This window comes from Scyliorhinus torazame, chromosome 8, assembly GCF_047496885.1.
Source record: "Scyliorhinus torazame isolate Kashiwa2021f chromosome 8, sScyTor2.1, whole genome shotgun sequence".
NCBI classification, from domain to species: domain Eukaryota; kingdom Metazoa; phylum Chordata; class Chondrichthyes; order Carcharhiniformes; family Scyliorhinidae; genus Scyliorhinus; species Scyliorhinus torazame.
In genome coordinates this window covers 170,220,202-170,246,956 of record NC_092714.1, presented here as the reverse complement: position 1 = coordinate 170,246,956, position 26,755 = coordinate 170,220,202, and the positions used below count along the sequence as shown (strand labels likewise).

At 47.0% G+C, this 26,755-nt stretch overlaps 1 protein-coding gene across 1 annotated transcript in view; it reads left to right on the top strand.

Moving 5' to 3' along the window:
* Positions 1 to 23,059: 23,059 nt before the first annotated feature.
* bmp7b (bone morphogenetic protein 7b) overlaps positions 23,060 to 26,755 on the top strand; it is a 257,005-nt gene continuing 253,309 nt past the window's right edge. The window contains exon 1 of the mRNA XM_072514510.1: positions 23,060 to 23,753. Within this exon, the coding sequence (XP_072370611.1) occupies positions 23,360 to 23,753 (394 nt within the window). The 5' untranslated portion in view covers positions 23,060 to 23,359. The remainder of the gene's footprint in view (positions 23,754 to 26,755) is intronic.

Here is a 26,755-nt window from a genome sequence, read left to right as displayed (position 1 = left end):
GTCCGTCATGTCTACCTTTGTTTACCCATGCGGGGTCCAGATGTGTCCTTACTGGATTCATATTTTCTTCTGCCTTCTCCTGCTCTGCCTTTTTATGTAGGGATTGTTCCCAAGCTCTAGAAAGTCTCTTCAGAACCCACACATTATGTGTGGTGTCTGTGAGGATATAATTCGCACAGGCTTTTTGACCTGCATCTGTGGCGTGGGAGACTAAAATACGTGTCCATTTGGTTGTGTTTTCGACATTTAAGTGTGCGCGGACTAAATCTCCAAATACTGCTTTAAAATGTATCCAAAGACGTCCTGCGTATGTAGTTGGATGCTCTCCCTTCTTTTGTCTGCAGAGGGCAGTAGAGCGGAGCTGCTGATTGGCTGTTGTGGGGACAATTTGCATACATCCGGTGCAGTCACTCTAACTTGAAGGTGTACCTGTGCAAGAGACCCTAGCTGTTCAAGTGAAGACAAGCATCCAGCAGAGGGCAGTAGAGCGGAGCTGCTGATTGGCTGTTGCGGGGGAAATCTGCATACGTCCGGTGCGGTCCCTCTAACTTGAAGGTGGTTTGTGGAGGAGCTGCTGTCAAGTGACACTTAAACCCGAACCACTTCTTCAGTGTTTCCCTCCCTACCCCCTCCTCTAACCCAAAAAGAAACCAACCGCTGTAAAGATCAAGAGGAAGGCTCGAGGGCAGGTAGAAGTAGAAAGAAGATGAACCGTGACGTCACAGCCTGCAGGTAAGGGATTGGCTGGTGACTGGTGAGTAGTTTTTTCTTTTATTTTCCCTCAGGTGTTATCGTGCGGGGCGCAGAGGTTGCTGAGTGAGTGCTTGGTGAGAAGGGCAGTGAATAACAGGTAAGCTCTTTCTTCCTTTTTCTTTTTTATCTAGAGGGGATGGCAGGGAAGGTAGTGCAATGTTCCTCCTGCAGAATGTTTGAGGTGAGGGACGCCATCAGTGTCCCTGCTGATTTCATCTGTGGGAAGTACACCCATCTCCAGATCCTCAGAAACCGCATTAGGGAACTGGAGCTGGAGCTGGATGAACTTTGGATCATTCGGGAGGCCGAGGTGGTCATAGGTAGAAGCTTCAGGAATGTAGTTACCCTGAAGAATAAAGATAGATGGGTGACGGTGAGAGGGGCTGGGAGGAAGCAGTCAGTACAGGGATCCCCTGTGGTCGTTCCCCTTAGTAACACGTAAACCGCATAGGATACTGTTGGGGGGGGGGACTCACCAGGGGTAAGCCATGGGGTACAGGTCTCTGGCACAGAGTATGTCCCTGTTGCTCAGAAGGGCAGGGGGGGAGAGGAGCAGAGCATTAGTCATTGGAGACTAAATTGTTAGGGAGATAGATAGGAGATTCTGTGGGAACGAGAGAGACCTGCGGTGTGTTGCCTCCCAGGTGCCAGGGTCCGTGATGTCTCGGATCGTGTTTTCGGGATCCTTAAGTGGGAGGGGGAGCAGCCCCAAGTCGTGGTCCACATAGGTAGGAAAAGGGATAGGGATGTAAGGCAGGAATTCAGGGAGCTAGGGTGGAAACTTAGATCTAGGACAAACTGAGTTATTATCTCTGGGTTGTTACCCGTGCCATGTGCTAGCAAGACGGGGAATAGGGAGAGAGAGAGGAGTTGAACACATGGCTATAGGGATGGTGCAGAAGGTAAATGCTCCAATACATAGGACAGAGTAGTATAGAACCTGTCCTTGACCAAGTACCAATATCCTGGGGGGGGGGAATTAGCACGAGTTTTAAGGATACAAAGTAATAACATTTATTTACAATAATATATATATATAACAGCAGCAGCAACTTCCCTTGCTGCACACTCCTTCCTCCGGTTCCAAACTGGCCAGCTTTATTTATACATGGAGTTTACTAATGGTTTCTCTGCCCCCCTTATTGGGGAAGCTCATACTCCCACAGGATTGTGGGATTGTCATTAGCCCCCAGCCAATGGTAAGCAGGCAGGTTATAACAGATCGTCAACACGGTTTTGTGAAGGGTAGGTCGTGCCTCACAAACCTTATTGAGTTCTTTGAGAAGGTGACCAAACAGGTGGATGAGGGTAAAGCAGTTGATTTGGTGTATATGGATTTCAGTAAAGCGTTTGATAAGGTTCCCCACGGTAGGCTACTGCAGAAAGTACGGAGGCATGGGATTCAGGGTGATTTAGCAGTTTGGATCAGAAATTGGCTAGCTGGAAGAAGACTAGGTGGTGGTTGATGGGAAATGTTCAGACTGGAGTCCAGTTACTAGTGGTGTACCACAAGGATCAGTTTTGGGGCCACTGCTGTGTGTCATTTTTGTAAATGACCTGGAGGAGGGCATAGAAAGATGGGTGAGTAAATTTGCAGATGACACTAAAGTCGGTGGAGTTGTGGACAGTGCGGAAGGATGTTACAAGTTACAGAGGGACATAGATAAGCTACAGTGCTGGGCTGACAGGTGGCAAATGGAGTTTAATGCAGAAAAGTGTGAGGTGATTCATTTTGGAAGGAATAACAGGAAGACAGAGTACTGGGCTAATGGTAAGATTCTTGGCAGTTTGGATGAGCAGAGAGATCTCGGTATCCATGTACATAGATCCCTGAAAGTTGCCACCCAGGTTGAGAGGGTTGTTAAGAAGGCGTACGGTGTGTTAGGTTTTATTGGTAGAGGGATTGAGTTTCGGAGCCATGAGGTCATGGTGCAGATGTACAAAACTCTGGTGCGGCCGCATTTGGAGTATTGCGTGCAATTCTGGTCGCCGCATTATAGGAAGGATGTGGAAGCATTGGAAAGGGTGCAGAGGAGATTTACCAGAATGTTGCCTGGTATGGAGGGAAGATCTTCTGAGGAAAGGCTGAGGGACTTGAGGCTGTTTTCGTTAGAGAGAAGAAGGTTAAGAGGTGACTTAATTGAGGCATACAAGATGATCAGAGGATTGGATAGGGCGGACAGTGAGTGCCTTTTTCCTCGGATGATGATGTCTAGCATGAGGGGACATAGTTTTAAATTGAGGGGAGATAGATATAGGACAGATATCAGAGGTAGGTTCTTTACTCAGTGTGGCGCACAAAGACTCCGTGAGATGAATAGAGTGAAGTCGATGAGGCTTTATTAAGCGTGTCTGTTCCCCAGCAGCCCGATAGTAAACTGGCCTGCGGGGGAAGGCACCGGCTTCTTATACTTCGCCTTCAGGGCGGAGTATGAGGTCAACGGCCAACCAGGACCCGGGATCTGTCAGCCAATGACATTAGGGCTTCCAGTCCCACATGACCCCCAATACATACTACCACACTCAGAGAGTAGTAAGGGCGTGGAATGTCCACTTAGTAGTGGACTCGCCAACACTAAGGGCATTCAAATGGTCATTGGATAGACGTATGGATGATAAGGAAATAGAGTAGATGGGCTTTAGAGTGGTTTCACAGGTCGGCGCAACGTCGAGGGCTGTCTGTGGAGCGTCCTCACGACCACCTCTGTGCCTCGCAATTGTGCCAGACAGGACACGATTGCCATCGGCTTGCGAACTTTTCCTAAACTCTTCTTGTGTATCTCGGTTAGGTTGTCCCACCAAGTTTGTCCTATACTACCAGGACATTCATTCAAACAAAACTCAGACCAAAGGGGCCATCCTTTCCCCTTTAAGTATTTCCTTAGTTCCTCTTCCCATATGGGACAGTCTCTGCTCTACTGGTCGCTGCGACCTCGGGTTCATAAGGCGTTCCATTACCTTTGCTGCCATTTCTACTAGTATCTCTTTTCTTATCCTAAATTTGGGGCAGGGGGGAATAGGGCGGCGATGCAAACAGCGGGTATGGCCTAAGCTATTTTCCGGTTCACAAAACTCCCGATAGTTTTTACGCAACAAAATCTAACGTGTTTACCTTATATCCCTGTTAGTACGCATGCAAATTATTACACACTTCCGAATCTTGGAAATTTGATCGATACGGGTGTTACGCTTGTGGTTCCTTTCACTTTTCCAATTGGGTTTCTAATTCAACGTTTTGTGGGTTCTCTTGGAGTGACAAAATCACTTCTAGGTCGAGTCCATGCAGAGGTCGCCAATAATGTTGCCAATCGGCACCGGAGACGCCAATAATGTTGGTCCATTTAATGAGTGGAATACTATCCCATCAGCGTCACCAATAATGTTGCCAATTCTGGGATATCTACTTTAGTCAGATATTAATCTGACCGTTATTAATGAGGATATTGCTTTTCAGAGTCGCCAGGTATCAGATGATACCACCACAAGGTTCAACTTAATATCGATCAAAGACCCAACAACCAGTCAGTTAATTCAAGTTCAATAATAATTTATTTACACAAAAGATTAACTCACACATGCAACATAAAAACACTACAAGCTAAATCATACCTAACACTACAACAACCTGTACTTAACTTCAGACACCCGGCTTTGGCAGAGGAACAAGGCCTTTGTTCGGATCTAGAGTGGCTGGGTCTGGAGAAGTAACTTCGGTTCTGCTGGGCTCATCCGTCTGGTAGCGATCGTTGATCTTGAACTTGCTTCTGGTCGTGGTGCTGCAGTTGGCTTCAGGTATAGGCCGGGCCGAAGAGTGCCGGTGTGCCAGGGCCAAAAGAGATCGAACACATGGCAATGTCTCTCTTTATCCTTTGGGGGTTTCGCGCTCGTTTGGGTGGTCCTTAGCTTTGGACCCAATAATTCGGCAGACTTCGATTACAGCCTTCGATTTGAGCCAATAAAGGGGCGAGTGTCTTGATGGCTGGGCGTGTCCTGAGCGGTCATTGACCTTGGCTGTTTGGACTTCCTGGGTGAAGGGAGTGGCACCGAAGTCTCTGGAATTGTATCTGATACCTGAGTACAAGTCCTTTGTCCTGGGGAAATGGGTCATTAGAATGCAAATCGGCTAGGGGTTTCGATACTGTCTGGTTCTCTGTTAGCAAATACATATTTAGGCTCTAAGTTTGCCTGAATCCTGTATTGGCCATATTTCCCTTGAGTCTTTGCAAGTGTCCATGTTTCCTTTGTAAGTGGCCTTCCCAGATGGCTACAACATGCGCCCAGAAGAGCACCAGTGCCACTGAGAGACCGTCTCAAGAACGAATTAGATAGGTTGCAACAATACAATATCATTTTGAAGATGGCTGAGCCGACAGACTGGGTAAGCTCCATGGTATGTGTGTGATAACCGAATGGGGATTTAAGAATCTGTATTGATCCCAATGATTTAAACAATAACATATAAAGGGAACACTATCCCATGCCTAAGAGAGAAGAGATAACTGCAGAGATGTCACTTGCCAAGTATTTCACAAAGTTAGATCCTTCCAAGGGATTGTGGCAACTATGGCTTGATAAGTAAAAGCAGAAAATTGTGTACCTTTAACACTCACTTTGACCGATATTGCTTTGACTGATTGCCTTTTGGCATCATATCAGCTTCCGAGATTTTCCAACGTGTGATGGAAACCATCATTGAAAGAATACCGGGTGTTTGTGTATATGTAATAATATGGTCCAACATTAAGAAAGGACACTGTGAGAGGCTGATGAAAGTCCTAACAAGAATAAGTTCCTGTGGATTAAAGCTGCACAAAGAAAAATATCAATTTGGAATCCAGAAACTGAAATTCCTTGGAGATGTCATACCAAAAGAAGGGGTACAACCCAATCAAGCCAAGATTCAAGCCATTGGCCAGATGCCAATACTGAAGGATAAGAAAGCAACACTACGGATGCTAGGTGTTGTTAACTTCCTCGGTATATTTATTCCCAATCTGTCCAGCAGAACAACTGCTTTGAGATATCTGATAAAAAAGAATGTTGAATTTCTGTGGACATCTCAGCATGACGATGAATGGCAAGATAGGAAATCATCTTTAACTACAGCACCGGTCTTAGCAATTCTTGATTCCACGAATGAAACAAATATATCAACTGATGCCAGTCAGAATGGCATTGGAGCAGTTTTGTTATAAAAAGCAGAGAATAGCTTATGGAAACCAGTTGCAGATGCCTCTTGCTATATTACTCCGACGGAGCACAGATATGCACAAATCGAGAAAGATTGCTTAGTCTGTTGACGGGCATAAGCGTGTTTCATTACTATGTTTATGGCCTACCACACTTCATTGTGGAAACAGATCATCGTCTGTTGGTCAACATCATAAAGAAAGATCTCAATGGCATGTCGCCGAGGATTCAGCGTATGATGATGAAACTGTGTAGATCCGCCTTTGAATTAGTCTACACACCAGGCAAAGAACTAATTGTTGCAGATGCATTGTCAAGAGCTACGACTTAAAATGATGAGAAAGTGACAGCAGTTGTGCTCAATGTGGAAGCACAAACAAACTTTATTACTGAAATGCTACCTGTGTCGCATGCAAAGTTGAAATTAATAAGGGATTAAAAGGACAAGACACCATGCTTCAACGAGTGATCCAAAACCTACGAGAAGGATGGCCTAATGGCAGCGTTTACAGTTATCGCAGTGTCAAGGATGACCTGACTGTGATCAATGGATTCATATTGAAAGGAGACAGAATTGTGATACCATCCTCACAACGAAGAAGTATTCTGCAGAAGTTACACGAAGGGCATCAAGGGAGCAAGAAGTGTAGAAGAAGAGCCAGGCAGTCTGTATACTGGCCGGGCATTAACAGAGTTGTTGACAACTACATGCAAGAGTGTAGTGTTTATCAAACACATCAACAGTCCCAAAGGAAAGAAACCTTTGTGAGATAATCACAGTCATGGGCAAAGATCAGGATGGACTTGTCCTATTTCAGAGGACATGATTATTTAATCATAATAGATATTATTCCAATTATCTTGAAGTCATTACATTTTCAGATTCAACTGCTCACTCAGTCGTAAGAGCGGTCAAACTCTGTATTTGCGAGACACGGCATTCCATTCACAGTCGTTGCGGATAATGGACCATGCTTCAGTGGTTGGAATGGTTGTTATTTGCTGGAGCAAATAACTTCCAACACATTACCTCGAGTCCATTATATCCCCAATCAAATGGGAAAGCTGAAAAGGGAGTTGGAACAGTGAAACAACTGTTCAAAAATGCATTTGATGATAAGATGGATTTTTCGCAAACGCAGTTGAGCTACAGAGCTACTCCTCTGTTGTCAGGTTTGTCACCTGCCCAAATGTTAATGTGCAGGAAGATACGCACGACATTTAAGGCGGGTTTAAAGATTCCAAACATGGATGGCCATTTATTGCATAAAAGAATGAAACAGCAAGAAATGCAAGCAACAAGCGTATTACAAAAGAAATGCAAAGCAATTACGGCCACTGCACGAAGGTAACTTCATCAGCATTCGCAATCTAGATGGTGGCCGGATGGACCTGGCTATGGTGTTAAATGAAGTTGCACCAAGATCATATGTAGTAAAGAGAGCAGCTGGACTACTGTTTCGCAGAAAAAGACGAGCATTATTGAAATTGAAACAGCCAGTGCAATTTCCAGAGCCAACTACAACAAACCAGAACAACTTGTTTTCTACCGTTGACTTTCGCTCTGTTATTGAATTTGAGAGAGAATTCCAATGACACTGAAATGACATTGAGAAGGTCAAGAAGGAACAGAAAACCGCTGAATTGTTGAAACTAATAGATAACTCTGATATAGACAACTACAACTCTGTAATTGTAATCAAGATATGTGATAACTTTATGCATGAAGTGTATGGACACATTCTAGATTATGGGCTGGATTCTCCGTCTCACCAACCGGTTATTGGGGTTTCCCATTGTGGGCGGCCCCATGCCGTCGGAAAATCCCCAGGCTGCCAGCGCAACAGAGAAGCCCAACAGCGGAGAATCCAGCCTTATGTATGTAAATAAATGTCAGAAAAGATTCAAACATATTTTTTCAAGGAAAGGGGCATGTGGCATTATAGAAATGTTCAGTATACAAAGAGTTAATGTCATGTCACAATTGACCACTAGATAAGAGAGAGTGAAGGCTGGAGTAGAGTGCATAGGAGAGATCTGGAGAGGATACAGTACAGTTAGAATTAGAGTGTAGAGACTAGTGTTAGTACAGTGTAGATTACTATAATAATTGTTTATAATAATAATCTTTATTGTCACAAGTAGGCTTACATTAACATTGCAAGAAGTTACTGTGAAAAGCCCCTCGTCGCCACATTCCGCCGCCTGTTCGGGTACACAGAGGGAGAATTCAGAATGTCCAAATTACCTAACAACAGGTCTTTCGGGACTTGTGGGAGGAAACCGAATCACCCGGAGGAAACCAACGCAGACACTGGGAGAACGTGCAGACTCCATTTAGACAGTGGCCCAAGCCGGGAATCGAATGTGGGACCCTGGTGCTGTGAAGAAACAATGCTAACTGTTGTGTTACGCTTCTTCATGTAGCATAAGCTGCTTCCTTGATGCATACTCTGACAAAGGAAGGTTCAGACTTGGAGATAGGTTTAACACATTTATTGAACAGTTAACAATTCTCCTACTTAGAAGGGTATATCGGATGGGTACAGCTGCTGTATAGGGCTCCGGTGGTGAGCGTGGTCACAAACAGACAGAGGTCTGACTACTTCCGTCTTCATAGAGGGACGAGGCAGGGGTGTCCCCTGTCTCCATTACTGTTTGCATTGGCGATTGAGCCCCTGGCTATAGCACTGAGGGGCTCCAGGAAGTGGAGGGGAGTACTCAGGGGAGGAGACGAGCACCGGGTATCCTTGTATGCAGATGATTTATTGCTGTATGTTGCGGACCCAGTGGAGGGGATGCCTGAGATAATGCAGACACTCAGGGAGTTTGGGGAATTTTCGGGGTACAAATTGAATATGGGGAAGAGTGAGTTGTTTGTGGTGCATCCGGGGGAGTAGAGCAGGGGAAGAGATGACTTACCGCTGAGGAAGGTAACAAGAGATTTCCGGTACTTTGGGATTCAGATAGCCAGGAGTTGGGGAACCTTACATAGGCTTAATTTAACAAGATTGGTGGAACAGATGGAGGAGGATTTCAAGAGATGGGACATGGTGCCCCTGTCACTGGTGGGTAGGGTGCAGGCGGTCAAAATGGTAGTCCTCCCGAGATTCCTTTTTGTGTTTCAGTGCCTTCCGGTGATGGTCACAAAGGCTTTTTTCAAGAGAATTGAGAAAAGTGTCATGAGTTTTGTGTGGGCCGGGAAGACCCCGAGAGTAAGGAGGGGGTTCTTGCAGCGTAGCAGGGATAGGGGGGGGCTGGCACTACCGAGCCTAAGTGAATACTACTGGGCCGCCAATATCTCAATGGTGTGTAAGTGGATGGGAGAAGGGGAGGGAGCGGCGTGGAAGAGATTGGAGATGGCGTCCTGCAAAGGAACCAGCCTAAAAGCAATGGTGACGGCGCCGTTGCCGTTCTCCCCGAAGAAATACACCACAAGTCCAGTGGTGGTGGCAACACTAAAAATTTGGGGGCAGTGGAGACGGCATAGGGGAAGGACGGGAGCCTCGGTGCGGTCCCCGATAAGAAATAACCATAGGTTTGTCCCGGGGAGAATGGATGGGGGATTTGGAGCATGGCAGAGAGCTGGGGTTGTGCAACTGAGAGATCTGTTTGTAGGCGGGACGTTTGCGAGTCTGGGAGCGCTGATGGAAAAATATGGGTTGCCCCAAGGGAATGAATTTCGATACATGCAACTGAGGGCTTTTGCGAGGCAGCAGGTGAGGGAATTCCCGCAGCTCCCGATGCAGGAGATTCAAGATAGAGTGATCTCAGGAACATGGGTGGGGGATGGTAAGGTGTCGGATATATACAGGGAAATGAGGGACGAGGGGAGATCATGGTGGATGAGCTGAAGGGGAAATGGGAAGAAGAGCTGGGGGAAGAGATTGAGGAGGGGCTGTGGGCTGATGCCCTACGTAGGGTAAACTCATCGTCCTCGTGCGCCAGGCTAAGCCTGATACAATTCAAGGTTTTGCACAGGGCGCATATGACCGGAGCAAGGCTCAGTAAATTTTTGGGGGTAGAGGATAGGTGTGGGAGATGCTCGAGAAGCCCAGCAAACCACACCCACATGTTTTGGTCATGTCCGGCACTACAGGGGTTCTGGGTGGGGGTGGCAAAGGTGCTTTCGAAGGTGGTGGGGGTCCGGGTCGAGCCAGGCTGGGGGTTGGCTATATTCGGGGTTGCAGAAGAGCCGGGAGTGCAGGAGGCGAAAGAGGCTGATGTCTTGGCCTTTGCGTCCCTAGTAGCCCGGCGAAGGATATTGCTTATGTGGAAGGAAACCAAACCCCCGGGCGTGGAGACCAGGATAAATGACATGGCAGGGTTTATAAAACTAGAACGGATAAAGTTCGCACTAAGGGGTTCGGCTCAAGGGTTCACCAGGCGGTGGCAACCGTTCATTGACTACCTCGCAGAACGATAAAGGAAATGGGAAGGTAGCAGCAGCAACCCAGGGGGGAGGGGGGGGGGGGGCCGGGCGGGTCCTCAGGGGGGCTTTGTATAGATATTTGTATTAGGCTGTGTATATTGGATTGTTTGATTTTATTTTTGGAGAGTTATTATTTTTGATATGGCAGTTGCCATTTAGTTTATATATTATTTATTTATTTGTTAAAAACGGCCACTGTTATTTATACTGTTTTATTGTTGTAAAAAAGGAAAACCTTTGTATTGTTTTGTTTGGCCAAAAAATTTGAATAAAATATATTTTTCTAAAAAACAATTCTCCTACTTGAGTTTGACTCTCCTGCTGATCTCACTATTGTAACTCAATCTAATTAACCAGTCTGCTCTAATCCATGCGGTGGGTGTGATGCTTCCTGATCTGCCCCTGTCTCTCTGAGTGTCCCCTATGGAAAGAGAAAGAGCATGTGTGCCCTGTCCTTTTATATGGGTAGCCCCTTTTGTGGTGTTGTCACCTCTGTGTGTGTCTTGACTGCCCATTGGTCGTGTCCTATCTTACTGACCTATTGGTTGAATGTCTGTGTGTCATGATGTTTCTGGTGCTCCCTCTAGTGTTTACCTAGTTGCAGTGTACCTACATTAACCCCTTGTGTATTTACAGTGATGCATATCACCACACACACCCTTTTTCCATGTTACATATTTTCTGTACAGCATTAAAGAAAATTGAACAAAATAGGTAGATAAGTGATGACATGTACAAGTCATGATGACAGTGATGATTATACAATACCAAATAATATGTATGTGTCCAAGGTTCATGAATTAATATGGTCGAGTGGCTTTCTTGTTTTGTTGGTGAGGTGGTGATGTTGATGGTGGCATGGCCTTGTGAACGCCATCGGTGTCCCTGTGCTTAAGGAACCAAGAAGTGGTCAAATTACTTTGTTGTCTGATTTGGACTCTTTTTTTTCCCGATGCTTGTGGTAGCGATGTAGTCTGTAATCTGTGTTGTAAACTGGATTGCTTGTTCATAGTGGAGTAAACATGGCTGTCATGCCATGGTATGGGTATACTCTTGCCAGTATTAGGAGATGTGGCATTACATAGTCCTGCATTTGCAGAGTTGTACCATGTCGTACCAATTGTTCTGCCAGTGTTGTTGTTTTTGCCGTGCTTGTTGTTGACATTGGTGCCTGTGATACGATTCTTGTTGTTGTCTTTGTTGCGGTTTTCGTAGGTTTTGTTGTTGTGTTTGCTGCGCTCAATGACCACACCGAATGGAGAACTCGTGTCCTTCACAAAGTTACTTGTGTCAGTGTTCTTTGTGGCATCTGCTGTTTCATTGAGCGTGCCGTCTCTGATTCCTCGGTGCTCCCCGTCTGGAGTCATGTCCGGTTCACTAGAATCATCTTTGGCTTGTCGATGCTCCCCATCTGGAGTCCTTTCTGGTTCACCTGAATCAGCTTTGGTTTCTTGACACTCCCCGTCCAGAGTCATTTCAGGTTCACTTGAATCATCTGAGGTGTCTTGATGCCCATCCGGAGTCAAAACATTCAGGAATGCATTTTTTTGGGGAGAGGCTCGAGTGGATGAGGTTTGAATTAACGTGGTGTCACTGGAGTCACTAGTAACCTCACTTTGATTGTCGAGTGCCTCTGTACATGCTAGCTAAGGTCTGTCAGTCTCGCGGAGATGTCGCACATCTTGTATGGGAATTGTGAAGCCTTTGTCACTTGTCGCACAAGTAGACCTTCAGTGTCTTCTTGTCGGTTAAATGAGCTGGGTAGACTGTCAGAGTCTTCTTCTGGTGGCTCAAATAATCTGGGTAGGCTGTCAGTCTTTTTGTTGTTCACGTGAGCCTGGTAGACTGTCATAGTCATCTTGCTGTGCACTTGAGCGTGGCAGACTTGCATCGTCTGCTGCTGGTTGCTCAGATAAGGGGCGGGATTCTCCCCTACCCGGTGGGGCGGGGGTGTCCCGGCGGGATGGAGTGGTGTGAACCACTCCGGCGTCGGGCCGCCCCAAAGGTGCTGATTTCTCCGCACCTTTCGGGGCCAAGCCCTCACCTTTAGGGGCTAGGCCCACGCCAGAGTGGTTGCCGTCCCGCCGGCTGGCGTGGAAGGCCTTTGGCGCCACGCCAGCCGGGGCCGAAGGGACTCCGCCGGCCGGCGGAAGTCCGCGCATGCACGGGAGAGTCAGCGGCTACTGATGTCATCCCCGCGCATGTGCGGGGGGGCCAACTCTCCGCATCGGCCACCGCGGAGGCTATGGCTGACGCGGAGGGGAAAGAGGGCCCCCACTGCACAGGCCCGCCCGCGGATCAGTGGGCCCTGATCGCGGGCCAAGCCACCATGGGGGCACCCCCCAGGACCCCAGAGCCGCTCACGCGGCCTGGTCACGCCAGTAAGGGAGGTGGTTTAATTCACGCCGGCGGGACCGGCATTACAGCAGCGGGACTTCAGCCCATCGCGGGCCAGAGAATCGCCGGGGGGGGTGCCCGCCGACCGACGCGACGCGATTCCCGCCCCCGCCGAATCTCCGGTGCCGGAGAATTCGGCGGCCGGCGGGTGCGGGATTCATGCCGCCCCCCCCGGCAATTCTCCGCCCCCCGGCAATTCTCCGATCGCGGGGTCGGGGGTCTGGTCATAATCCGAAAATAAAGGATCTGATCCTATATACCGGGGTGCGAGCGCGGTAGGCTCTCCTTCTCCATTTCCTCAGATGAATAGTCTGCACGATGCAGCAGAGTATCGCCAATACTAGTAGGGATTCTATTAAGTAGGACAGGGAGTACCAGGTTATAAACCTGTCACACCAAGATGGTGTGGTGTCGCTTGTGACTGGGCTCTGTGTGCTGTGGGGATGTGAATCATTAACGGCTGGGGGGGGGGGGGGGTTGAGGTCAGGGGGTTCGCGTTCGTGCACAACCAAATGTCCATTAGGGTTATGAGCAACACGGAGGATGTCCTCATGGTTCTTCTTCTCTCTTTTCTCTTTTCTCTTCTCTTCTTTGGTCCTGGGGCTTCTGGAGTTCTGTGTGATCAAGCATAGTGTCTGTAACTATCTTGGTTTAATATCTCATATGATATCCTGTCTATCCTTTAGTGCCAATTACTCCCTTTATAATTGGTCACTATGTGTGACTCCCTCATTTTTCTTTCTTTCCAAAAACCGAATTTCAGGACAAGACACACTTACAAATACTGAAACAGTGCGAGCCGTCCAAATGTTTGAGGATGTAAATAGCAGAGGGCAGGAAACCTAAGGGTTACCTGAAACAAAACAAAACTTTTTTTTGAACAAAACTTGCCGAAATGAGGTGCGTATGGGCCCCGACGGGTAAGATTCGGATGGAGTCCCCGGGTAGGACAGCGACCAGTGCCGTGTGTGCTCTACTCGAGCGTAGCTGACCAAAGGGGGTGTTCCCAGGCACGGCGGGTCCCAATGCCATTTCTCCACTGCCTGAGCAACCGACAAGAACGGGTAAGAGATGTAGTCATCGTGGGGGGTTGCCGTATTGGTTCTTCCTTCGAACCAGAAGGGCAGTTATGAACGGGGATCTGTGTATCTGTCGACAGACGAGTTTCTCTGAATTGGCGTCTGGGACATTAACAAGTCTCCGCGGACAAACTAGTTCCTCTGAACTAGTGTCCGGACAAACTAATTTCTCTGACTGCCAGTGGGTGTCAGAAGGGTGGTGTCGTGGTGCCGTGGAAAAAAAATTCCAGTCTAACATACAACATTTAACAGTACAAGTACAAACAACATCAAACATGCTGCAGGTTCCATCAGAAAGGACACCGTTTTCTCCCAAGCGGTTCCTTTTTAAAACATCATCTGGACACCTCAGTTATCGGTTGCGAACAGGGTCGCAAAGGGGTTCTCGTTTTGGGAGTCAGACTCAAAGTCGTCATCTTCTCCCTGATGCCAAACTCTCGAGTGTATCAGGGCTGATAGGGCTGCATGGTGTGATGTGGGATCGCTCTCGTCATTCCGGACGAGTCTGTATGAATTATCTCGGTGCCAAAAGGTGGTGTCTAGTTCTGTGAGGACGGAATCGGGGTCGTCATTGTAGGTCGGTGGTCGGTGGGGGGGTTTGTTTAGGAAAGTGATCATGAAGGGTTCTCTCAAATCGTGGTCAGATTCGCTGGGTGTGGATCCTGTTGCATGGGGATAGTAGGGAGGCGTGCTGTGGCTATTGTCTGAGTCACAGTCGCTGTCGCTGCTGCTGCAGTCTGTGGGCGTTCCGGGGCGGAGTTTAGAGTTCGGGGGTGGAGTCGGGGTTGAGTCCGTGGCTGGGCTGGACGTGTTGGGGGAGGGTAGGGTTACGTTGGCTGTGGGCGGGCGTGGTCTGCTGCGTCGAGCATGACGTGATGTGCATGGTTACACTGTGTTCCATATGCTTTAAGCTGGTTAATATGGAACCACTTTATATTGTAGACGGAAGGGCTTACTTTGTCCGCAATAGAGTATGGACCCGAATACTTAGGTGACAGGAATGTGCTGGGGTTGTATACGGAGAGCATGACTTGCTGTCCTACACTGAACTCAGTCGCATGCACTGTCTTATCGAAACAGGCCTTGCTCTGTTTCTTTCTTGTCCAATTTCACTGTGGCTGCTACTGCTTTCTCGTGTGTGAGGGCCGTCACTTCGGGGCTGGTCAAATCTAATCCTAATAAAAATTCTGTGCCTTTCATGGGGCGTCCGGTCATGAGAGTGTGTGGGGTGTAACCTGTGGATGTTGAAACTGTATTTTGCAAAAACATCAGCGCAAAGGGGAGGACTGAATCCCAAGTGGTGTTGTTTTGCTGGACCATTTTTATGAGGGTGGATTTTAGGGTCCGATTCATGCGCTCCACGATACCACTTGACTGGGGGTGGTATGCGATGTGGAAGTTTTGGGTAATGCCAAATATCGTGAGGATGTTCTTCATGACTCGTCCCGTAAAATGGGAACCTTGGTCAGATTCATTGCTGCGGGGGATTCCCCATCCCGTAAAGATGTGGTGGGTTAAAATCTTGGCTGTGGTCTTTGCTGTGTTCGTTCTGGATGGGAATGCTTCCACCCATTTTGTAAACGTGTCTATCACCACGAGTACATATTTATAACCATTCCTGCAAGGGGGCAATGGTCCAATATAATCAATCTGGAGGTTAGTCCAGGGGCCATTAACGGGGCGGGTGTGACTGAGCTGAGCCTTTTTGGCGTATCTGTCCAGGTTGTTCTGGGCACAGATAAGGCAATTCTCAATGTAGTGAGTTACATCGTCTTTTAAACTCAGCCACCAACAGAGCTGCCTGAGGTGGGCTGTAGAGGGATCGATTCCCTGATGTCCATGACCGTCAGGGAACAAACAAATGAGTTGATTCCTGATCTGTTCAGGAACGACATAAAGGGTGTCTTTGAACACCACACCGTCATGTGTGGTCAGAGCATTTTTAAACCTATCATAGGGTGCTGGATAGTTTCCTTTTAAAATCCCCCTGAGATTGCTGTCCTGCTTCTGGGCCTGCACTAAATCCTCAATATTAGTCTGCGAGACCTGAACTGCATTCACTGGTGCGCTTTCGGGGGGTGTCCAAAAATATCCGTGCCTGGAACCTGCTTTAGCCAGTGCGTCGGCTTTTACATTTCCAGGGGGGGAGGAACGATGGTGACTTCGAACTTTAACTATTCCAAAAGTCCTGTTCTGTGCTCTCTCTAAAATGTGACGGAGTATTGGGGCTGAAGGGAGGGGTTTTCTGTCTGCGGAAACAAATCCTCTTGCTTTCCACAGGGGTAGGAATTCCGTAAGGCTGTTGCAGACATAGAGGCTGTCCGAGTATATGTCTGCTGGGCTGGGGAAGGAATCTGGGTGTTCCACTATGTATGCGATGGCCGCAAGTTCTGCTGCCTGCGCGCCTAAGTGTCCTGGAAGTTTTATTTCTATTTCTTCTAGGGTGCGTCCCTGCGCGTCCTCAACGTAAATGCCGCATCCTGTTATGCGCTTCCCTTCTAATACTGTGGAAGAACCATCCACATATGTCCTAATGGGTTCGCACGTGTCTGTGTGCTTGGGCATTGGGTTGAACTATCTATCTTTCTGGGGGGTGTTTTAGCAATAAAGGGGCCTGTGTTGTGGTGCGATGAGATAATGTCACATTCATGGGGGGTTCCGGGGTACTGTAGGTTATCGGCTAAAAAAGTGTGGGTCTTTGTCCTTTTAACAGTGATGTCCCATCCCTGCAAAAGAAGGGTCCATCTGGCTGCTCTTATCTGACTAACTGTACCGTCCTTAAGTCATCCGTCCAGTAAAAATTGGGTGGGGGTGTGTTCGGTGAGGATTGTGATGGGGTTTAGTCCGGTTATGTAAGAAAAATACTGTACTGCCCAAAAAACTGCGAGCAGGTGCCTCTCACAGGCTGAAAATCCCTGCTCCACAGCATCTAAAACGGCGTAAGCCATGGGCCTTAACTGTTCGGCCCGTTCCTGGAGGAGCACGGCCGAAAGGGTGCAGTCTGTGCTTGCTACCTCTATTGCATAGGGGGAAAGCGGGTCTGGAACTTGTATTGCGGTGGCTGCACTGAATGCTTGTTTCAAAGAGTCCACATCATCCGTATGCTGCGGAAGCCATTCCCAGGGGGCTCCTTTCTTTAGGAGGTCTGCCTTGCTGGCGAAACCGTCAATGTGGTTTTGGCAGTAGCCAACCAGTCTAAAAACGACCAGAGGGCTGAAACGTTCTGGGGAAGGGGCAATTTAGCAATCGAGTCAATCCTTTTATGCTCGATCTCGCGTTTATCGTGCGTGATAATTTTCCCCAAATATATCACCTTGTTTTCCAAAATCTGGGCCTTTTTGGGGTTGACTTTACATCCAATTTTCTGTAGAAGTTCCAGGAGTTCAGACAGAAGCTCGATGTGCTCTGCCTTGGTGTCTGTCTGCAGTAATAGGTTGCCTACGTACTGGACCAGACATTCGGGGCGATGAAAATTTTGATAATCTATTTGCCAGCTGTCGGTGGAAAATGGAGGGGGAGTTGTGGAATCCATGTGGAAGGCATGTCCACGTGTACTGTTGGTTTTTAAAGGTGAAGGCAAATTTGTACTGGCACGCCTTTGCCAATGGAACGGACCAGAATCCATTACTGATATCCAAAACCGTAAAGTTTCGGGAATTGAGTCCCTGTTTGAGCATGGTCTCGGGACTTGTGGCTACTGTGGGGGCTGCTGCAGGGGTGACTTTGTTGAGTTCCCGGTAATCGATGGTCAGTCGCCATGATCCATTGGGCTTTCTCACTGGCCAAATCGGGGCATTATTTGTGGAGGCTACTGATCTAAGTACACCCTGCTCTAATAAGCTGTCGATTACTTTTGCGATTTCTCCCTCTGCCTCTTGGGGAAATCCATATTGCTTTTGGGGTCTCGGGTCAGGTCCTGTGATTTGTACTGAACCAGTCATCCGACCACTGTCGTGTTTGTGGGTCACGAATGCTGTCCTGTTCTTTTGTAACACTGCCCTAACCTGCTTGTCCGTGCTAATCGTAGTCGGGTTAAACCAAAATTCGCCTACTGCGCTAATTTTGTTTGCATAGTCCCCTATGGTGAGCGTTGCGGGGCTCTTGCAGATTTTGCCATTCTCCAGACACATTGGTTGACTGGATCAAAGGATAGGTTGTGGGAATTCATAAAATCTATGCCCAAAATGTGTTCTGCTGTGTGGGGTAGATCGACTAAAACTATGGGGTGCTTGGTGGTGATGTTGCCGATTTGAATGGGTACAGGGGCTGTGATGTGTCCCTGCTGTGAGTGGCCTGTAAAGCCACTGAGGGTGATGGTGGCTGTAGTGGGCCACGTGTCCTTTTGAAACATGGTGGAGGAATTTATTGTGGTGGGGGACCCTCCTGTGTCCCAGAGAAACTCGAAGGGCTGTCCCCGTATTTTTGCTGCAACTACTGGTCGGCCGGACCTATCCCAAAGGGTGTCGCAGACCCAACTGGGGGAGCCCGAACACCGTCAGTCCATTCTGTTCAGGTCCGTCTGATCTGAACGGGCGCTCACACTATGTATGGGCTCTGTCTTATTCTTATTCAGGGTGCCTGCCTGCTGTGCTCTCTGTGGCTTTTGTGGGGCATTGCATTCTCTTGCAAAGTGTCCCAACTATCCACAGTTGTAACACTCCTGTGACTTTTGTGGGGGGCTGTTCTTGCCTTCATTTACCCATGCGGGGTTCTGGTGTGCCTTAACTGCGTGTATGTCTGCTTCTGCCTGCTGTTCTTCGGGATTTTTAACTGCGGGTTTGTTTTGTACAGATTGCTCCCAGGCGCGGGACAATCTTTTTATGACCCATTTCTCATTATGAGCCTCCTCTGAGGGGTCATAATTGGCACAAGCTTTTTGTCCTGTTTCTGTGGCATGGGAGATAAGGGTGCGGGTCCATTTGGCCATGTTGTCTGGGGACAAATGGGCGCGGTCTAAGTCTCCGAAAACTGCTACAAAATGGATCCACAGGCGTCCAGCCAACGCTGTGGGGTGCTCGGTTTTCTTTTGCCTGCACTTATTGAGGCCATCTACAGGGTCACCCCGGTTATACCCGATCACGTCTAGGATCGCGGTATGCATTTCTGCAAGGGTGCCTCCTCCTATATTCTGTGGGTCGGGAAGGGCTGCTACGACCGAAGGGTCTAAACTCAAAACTGTGAGCTTCACATGCTCGCGCTCATCCAGGCCATACATGGTCGCCTGCTGCTTTACTCTGGCAAAGAGAGGTGGGGGGCTGAGGTGGGGAGGAATGGTGTGATTTTATCGCATGCGTCCCGTAAATGGGCCACTGTTAAAGTGGTGGTGTACAGAAATTCCGTGTCGTCCGATGTGGCTGTGTGGTGGGTGGTTACTGGGATCATTGGAGCCTGAACTATCTGTTCTGTGGGGGGTTGTGGCGCTTTTCTCTTCTGGGGCTTTCCCTGCGCACATGTTCCCTGAACATATCTCTGCGCTGTCTCATTTAATTCTTCCCAATCAGGGCCGTCTTCCTCATCTAGCTGTGATCCAAAGGTTTCCTGGAATCCTTTTTGAACTGAAAGCAGAGATTGCAGTTCTGCAATCTGCTTCCGACACTTTGCGTTGTCTAATGAGCTTTGTCTTTGCTCCGTGGTGGCAGCATGGAATGCTCTTAACGCTGCCTCCAGGTCACTACACTGCCTCTGCAATGCCTCTACCTGCTTCTCGGTTTCTTCTCGTACCAGGACTGCACGTTGTGTGTCCAGATAGGCCTTTTCGTACTGGGACTGGAAGCTGCTTAAGTGCGCCAGACAAGACTGGTGTGCCCACTTGGCATCATCCACCTCTCCGTCTTTTGCTGCCAACTTCCTCCTTGACTCTACGTTCTCGCTTTCTACCTCACTGACATCGACCTTGCTCATTCGATGTATGCCTTCTATCTCTTTCCGGAGCATCCTAACGACCTCCTCTGTGTCTCGCAATTGTGCCAAACAGGACACGATTGCCATCGGCTTGCGAGCTTTTCCTAAGCTCTTCTTGTGAATCTCGCTCAGGTTCTCCCACCAAGTATGTCCTATACTCCCGGGACCTGTTTCCTCATTGTTACAGAATTCACATCCTTTCCCTTTGAGGTACTTCCTGATTTCCTCTTCCCAAATGGGACACTGTCCTACTCTGCTGCTGCTGGTAACTGAGACCGTGAATTCTTCGGGGTTCATGAGGTGTTGCATTGCCTGCATTGCCATCTTTCTTATCTGAATGCTTTCTTAAATTTGGAACGAAGGGTATTAAGGCGGTGCTGTAATTACGGGTACATCTTTCGCTATTTTCCGGAATACAAACTCCCGACAGTTTTGTCGCAACAAAAATCTATCAGTTTTACCTTCTTGTCCTGTTAGTTATGCATGCATTCAACACACTTCCGAATTATGAGGATTGATCAGAACTGCTGGAACACTTGTGGTTTTCTGTTCCCAATTGGATCTCTAATTCAAATTTTTGGGTTCTCCCGGAGTGGTTAAGCCACTTCTAGATCGGGTCCCGGCAGAGTCGCCAGTAATATGTTGCTAACTTTTGGTTGGTTCAATTGGCTCTGTTTTATAACCTTTGCTCTCAAGTCGCCAGGTATCTTTATGATACCGCCACAAGGTTCAAGTTCAAGTAATGATCAATAACTCAATACACCAATTAGTAAGATTCAAATCAAAGCACATTTATTTACACACAGTCAAATCTACTCATGCATAAATGCTACTTTCTAAGCTACTTCTATAACTAACAGGCCTATACTTAGCTTCGGACTGGCCCACCAGGTCAGGGGAACAAATGGCCTTTCGTTCGGGTTCTGAGTCTGTGGGATTCAAAGCTGGTATGGACTGGTAGCTAGGAGCGCCTATCTCGTAGCGAACGTTGACTTGAGACTTACGGTCATTTGGCGGCAGCTGAACAGGTCACTATCAAGGGTTGGTTTGCGTTGCTGAGTGACCCTGTCAAGAAGGACGATTTGAACTTGGGGGCTTTACTTTATAGTCCCCAGGGGCTTCCCGCCTTTCGGGGCGGACCCCATACCTGGTTCCAAGTGATTGGACTTCGTTCCAATCGCTTGGTTCGATTTCTCCAATACTGGAGCGGTTCCCTGATCGATGGGCGATCTTGAGGTGTCCGTTAACCTCTTTTGTGTTGGCTCCTGCTGGCGCCGAGGAGTCTGGCTTGGCCTTGTTTATCTCAAATGTTTTGATTGTTCCCGGGGATCGCTCATTAGTATGTAGATGGCTGCTACATTATTATGCAGATGGCTGCTTGTATCGGTGCTGTCTGGGCTTTTGCAGAGTTTAATACACAGTAAACTTGCACCTGCTAGTTTCTGCCTGTGTTGGCTGAATTTCCCTTCAACCTTTGCTGTTCTCCATTTTACGTCGGAGTTGGCCAACCCAGGTGGCTACAGTAGTGTCACCTCTGGATGTGTCTTGACTGCCCATTGGTCGTGTCCTATCTTACTGACCCATTGGTTGAATGTCTGTGTGTCATGATGTCTCTGGTGCTCCCTCTAGTGTTTACCTCGTTGCAGTGTACCTACATTAACTCCTCGTGTATTTACAGTGATGCATATCACCACGCTAACCACTGTAATGACGTGCTGTTCAGTAATTTGGACATTCTGAATTCTCCCTCGTGTACCCGAAAAGGTGCCGGAATGTGGCGACTACAGACTTTTCACAGCAACTTCATTGCAGTGTTAATGTAAGCCAACTTGTGACAATAAAGGTTATTTATTTTTAATTTATTTTTTATTTTAACTGTATTCAATCCTCTCGAGCTTAATTTAAGTAGTTTAAATAAAAATTAGCTTTGTTAATGAACTTAGCTTCTGCGGTCTTTGTGAACACTACAACATCCATCCTGAGAACAAGAGTCAGAAAGAACACCACAATCCTCACCCTAATGGCTGACATATAACTTCATTTTTGACCCTGAACCCATCTCGAACTATAACTCGAACCCCAAAATCAACCTTAACTCTAACCCATCTCCTGCCCTGGATAATAGCAATGTTCTGAGCAAAGACTGACACAGAAGCCAATGGATTCATGTAGCTCAACTCCATGCCAAGTGATCCATTTTACTAAGACAGGTTTCAGCGACTGAATCAATGTGGTCATTCATACAGGAAACTTGTCTGTAGTCATATTATCTCAACTATTTACACCCAACAAAACTGCCCGCATAGACATGATCACTGATTCAGGACACTTCTCCCTGTTATCTCAGCTCTTTACACCAGCTTCCTTGTCGGATGATTGAGGTCAGGCAATGCTACATCATCGTTCAACTATGATACTCAACATTTCTTCCCACTATGGCTCAGCCAGTGCTGAGTAGGAACGTTCTGGCCTTGTTCTCTGGCCTGGCTGAACTCAGAATGTTTGTAAATGTTACAATTGGTTTCAGTGCCATTCTGACAGAAGGGATAGTTCAGTAGGGGGTTTCAACTTCTGACTTTTTCCCAAGGATAAGTGCCAGAAACAACTGATGTGTGGACTGAAACAGGGCCGACTGTGATGATCCCCCAGAGTTCAATAACCTGCACAAACTCACCATCTGGTTTTACACGTTATAAATAGCCACTTGAGCAAGATACTGGAGGGAAACATATCTTCACAAGGGGTTAATAATGTCAGGGGATAATATGAGAGAACTTAAAGATACTTCCCCGCTAAAATTTAAAGGAGGAAATTTAATTAGTTTTGATGGATATCGAAAGATGTGGTCACAGGAAGACTTTCTTCTTCAAACAAGTCTGATTGTTGTTATAATCTTGCTATGCATGAAATTACTGCTGTGTTGGATTGCGATAACAACAGTGGCGGTCCTTTAAAGCAATTCATTGTGTATGAAGCAGGTTGGGATGTTTCTGAGAACGTGCTTTCTTCCTCTCTCTTCCTTCCTGCCCTCCTCACACATTAACAGGTTCACAGAAAGGGACATCGATAAAGCATTAGGAACAGTGTGGATAAAATCCCTGACAGCAACTGGGAGTTCAAAATAATTCCATTGGATAAAAAGAAAAAGGCAAGGAGACATCCTGCTCTATGTCTGCCTCACCCCCTCATTCTTCATCAGCAAGTAGTTAAACTCAAAAGCCCATCCCTCTCGTTTAATTACAGACGCCCTTAAGACATTCAGATAATTTGCTGTTGTTACTTTTGAGTTTAGACTAGAGGGTGCTCCTCCCACACAAGCAGCCTCCTGCTGGCTCCGTCTGAACCAGACAACTGCACAGATTTACATGCAAAGGGATCGCAACTCCTGTAGGTGAAGAAACTCTCCAGCTCTCTCGCTTAATTGTGGGAGTCAGCTCGGACAACATGGGTTCTAAACTGTACCTTTACTTGGGTAGCTTTGCCTGGGCAACCTCGACTAAGCTGTAAAGAGGGGAAAGAAAAAGTGAGAGAGAGAAAGAGAGAGAGAGAGGGAAAGTGACCATGTTTGTGTAGAGGAATCACACAGCAGCCCAACCTGAGAGTAAGAATGAGCTTCCTGCTGTTAATTAGAAAACCTGTAACAGGACTTCTCTGGAACTGCTTCTTGCTGCAGACTGTTTTGGGAAGTCTCACCACTGACAACGGGATCCATTCCAGTTTCATCTATGGTCGCCTAAAGAGCCAGGAGAGGCGGGAAATGCAGAGAGAAATCCTCTCAATCCTGGGTCTGCCTCACCGCCCCAGACCACACTTGCATGGCAAGCACAACTCAGCGCCCATGTTCATGCTGGATCTCTACAATTCCATGTTGATGGAGGAGGCGGGTGGCTACTCATATCCATATAAGGCCCTGTTCACCACCCAGGGACCTCCGCTGGCCAGGCTACATGACAGCACCTTTCTCAGTGATGCCGACATGGTCATGAGCTTCGTCAACCTGGGTGAGTCTCGACCATTCCTTCGATTCAAAATACAGTCAGCCGTGAGGATGAATCTAAATCTTCAATGGCGTTTTGTTTTGTATTCTCGGTGCCGCACATTTAGTTGTCGACAGTTGTAAAGGTTCTTGATAAAATTTGGCATTTTGAATGAGTATCCACCTTCAATAGGAACAAAATTGTTAAAATTGTAAGTGTCCCTTTAACTCGAAGGTCAGCACAGGCTGCAGAACATTTATTTAGGAGTGAGTTGTATTCCTACAATCACCCACCTTACTGTTTAATTAGTACTTTTTCCTTCTTCCTTGAGTTCACCCTTTTCAACTTCTCAAGTGGTCTTTACTAGTGAGTCTTTTGAGGTGCCTGTTCTCCAATCAGCCACTGGAAGCTACAGCCAGGATGTCAATTCCTCCTTTCCCCTCTCTCTCCACTCACTTGATTTTTTCCTCGCCTCCATCCCAACCCTCCTTTTTATAGAAAGCATTTAACTTTCTCACGAAAACAAAAGACAGACCTGTGTCGACGCAACATAACACAGGAACATACCGGTTTGGCACAGTGTCCACAGACAGAGCTTTAACACAGAAGACCTCAGAAATAAGAATTGTATCTTTAAGATTATCAGAAAAAGGACCGATGTGATGAGAGATTTTTTTTAATGCATGTCTGTATGATCTGGAATGCACTGCCTGTAATAATAGTCAATACAAATTCAATCACAAGTTTCAAAAGGATAAATATTTGAAAAGCAGAAATTTGCAGGACAATGGGGAATGAAGAGAAAAGTAGTACTAAATAGAGAGTTCTTTCAAAGAGCTCACAAAAACACAGTGGACTTATTCTCTGATTCTTCGTCAATCTGGAATAGAAAGAGTTAAGGAATTGAGTTGAAATGCTCTGATAACTGTAGGTTTGCCTCTTTGTGCTGGTGTAGCGTTTATGTTCATGCTGCACTTTAGGGGTTAAAATCTCAGCTCATAGATATATATTTGGAGGCAGGGGAATGTTTCCTGGTTGTTTCCTGGTTAAGTATTCACACTGTGGCCTGTCTCCCGGCAGTTCTGTTGTGCGGAGCTGTTGAATGTAAACCTCACTTGATGCAGTCACCTCAATCAAACTGAGCAGCTGGTAATATTTCTATTAACCCTTTGAATACTGGAGTATTCCTCCTCTTCCACCTTCCCCCCCCCCCCCTCTCCCACACTTTCCTGACACACAATGAAAACTCTTTTGTATGTGGTCCATTCTTCATACAGAATTTAAATGACCATTGTGTAAAGGCTTCACCAGTGAGCTAAGCTCTTGTCCTTAAACCAAATGTCACACGGGCACACTTTCCAACAGGGTTGAATGGTTGTAATCAGGAGCAGAATTATTTGCGTTTTATAACCCAGGCGAGCTAACATCAGTTTTAAGTTAAATTGCTCTCTTGCTGAGATTGACTAACTTAGATTCAGACCAGAACCTGACCCAGGAATTGCCCTTTGCTCCACAGAAACGTCTCTTCCCTTGCTGTCAGCCCACTTTCTATCCGTTTGATCCCAATATTTCAGCTGCTATGTATTTTAAATCACTTGGTTTGGATTCTCATTTTATAGATTATTGGAAATGTGAGTTGGGCTGTTTCCATAATGGGTAGTTAATCCACAATGCGACTTTTTCACCCAGGCAGCCACCTGAAAATATGTAACAATAATGTTGTAGCGTTTGTCAGTGTCAAACACAGTCAATGTAACTTAAGCAGAAATTCCATCCGTGGTGCGAATAGGGTTTCCAGCAAAATTACGGCGGAGCAGTGAGAATAGTCAAGGAACCTCACCCCCTAAATACGCTTTTAAATTGTGGGCAAGACTCAGGGAGTGATTTCTACTGTAGTCTCAGGAATGGACCTATGTTTGTAAATCGGAGAATGATTCTATGTCTGTAGCTGGGGGAATAATCAGAGAGATAATGACACTTCCACACTGATCAATATATTTGTAAAGATCACTCTCTAAATCCGCAATGATCAAAAAGTGTCAGCATGACCCATTACAAAAATGAACCTGATGAATCTCTGCTCCTTGTTTAACTTTGGCAGTGCTGGCAAGGCTACCTGATCTTCCTAAGGTTTTAGCTTATGATTAACACATCTGTGTTAGATCCAGTGACATAAGAACAACACAAACACAGCTTAATCTGATCACATGTACTGTTCACAGGAATTCTAACTGGCGAACTTCACAACCTTCCTTGCCCAGGATCAGGTCCCTGGTTAATTCCTGATCTGTACCCAGTAGCTGATTTTAGTTAATGCAGAAATCGAGATATTAGAAATGGTTGAGTATTCCTGGGCGAGGAAAGATTAACCAGGTGTGCCATTGTCATTTCCGTTGTCTATACTGCCCTCTAGCAGGTTGCAGAGGTTGCAGGTTACTCATGATCCTTATCCGGTAGTTGTGCTGGACAGTGTATAGAGTGAGGCCTATGTCAAACTGTGCTCTGTTCTTTTGAGAGAACATAATAAAAGCATTTCTATGGTGCCATTCATTCACTACCTTCAAACATCCCAAAGTGCTTTATAGTTAGTTAAAAACTTTTGAATTGTAGTCACTGTTCTAATTTAGGAAACATAGCAGCCAATTGATGCAAAGTAAAATCTCACAAACTGCAGTTTGATGGTGACTAATTAATGATGTTTTTAATGATGTAGATTGAAGGATAAATATTGGCCAGGACGCCAGGGATGATTCCTCTGCTCTTCTTCGAAATGGTGCCATCAGATTTTTTACATGCATCCGAGAGAACAGACAGGGTCTGGATTCTCCGGTTGCCGACGCCGAAATCACGTTCGACGATTGGCTGGAGAATCAAAGTTCCTGCCCAAATCGGGGGCGGCACCGCTTTTGCGATGCTCCGCCCCCTCCAAAGCGGCGTACTCGAAGACGTATCAATGGCCTCAGGACGTTGCCTGAGGCCCCCCTCCCCCCCCCCCCCCCCCCCGTTGCCCGTCCCCCCCCGCCGAG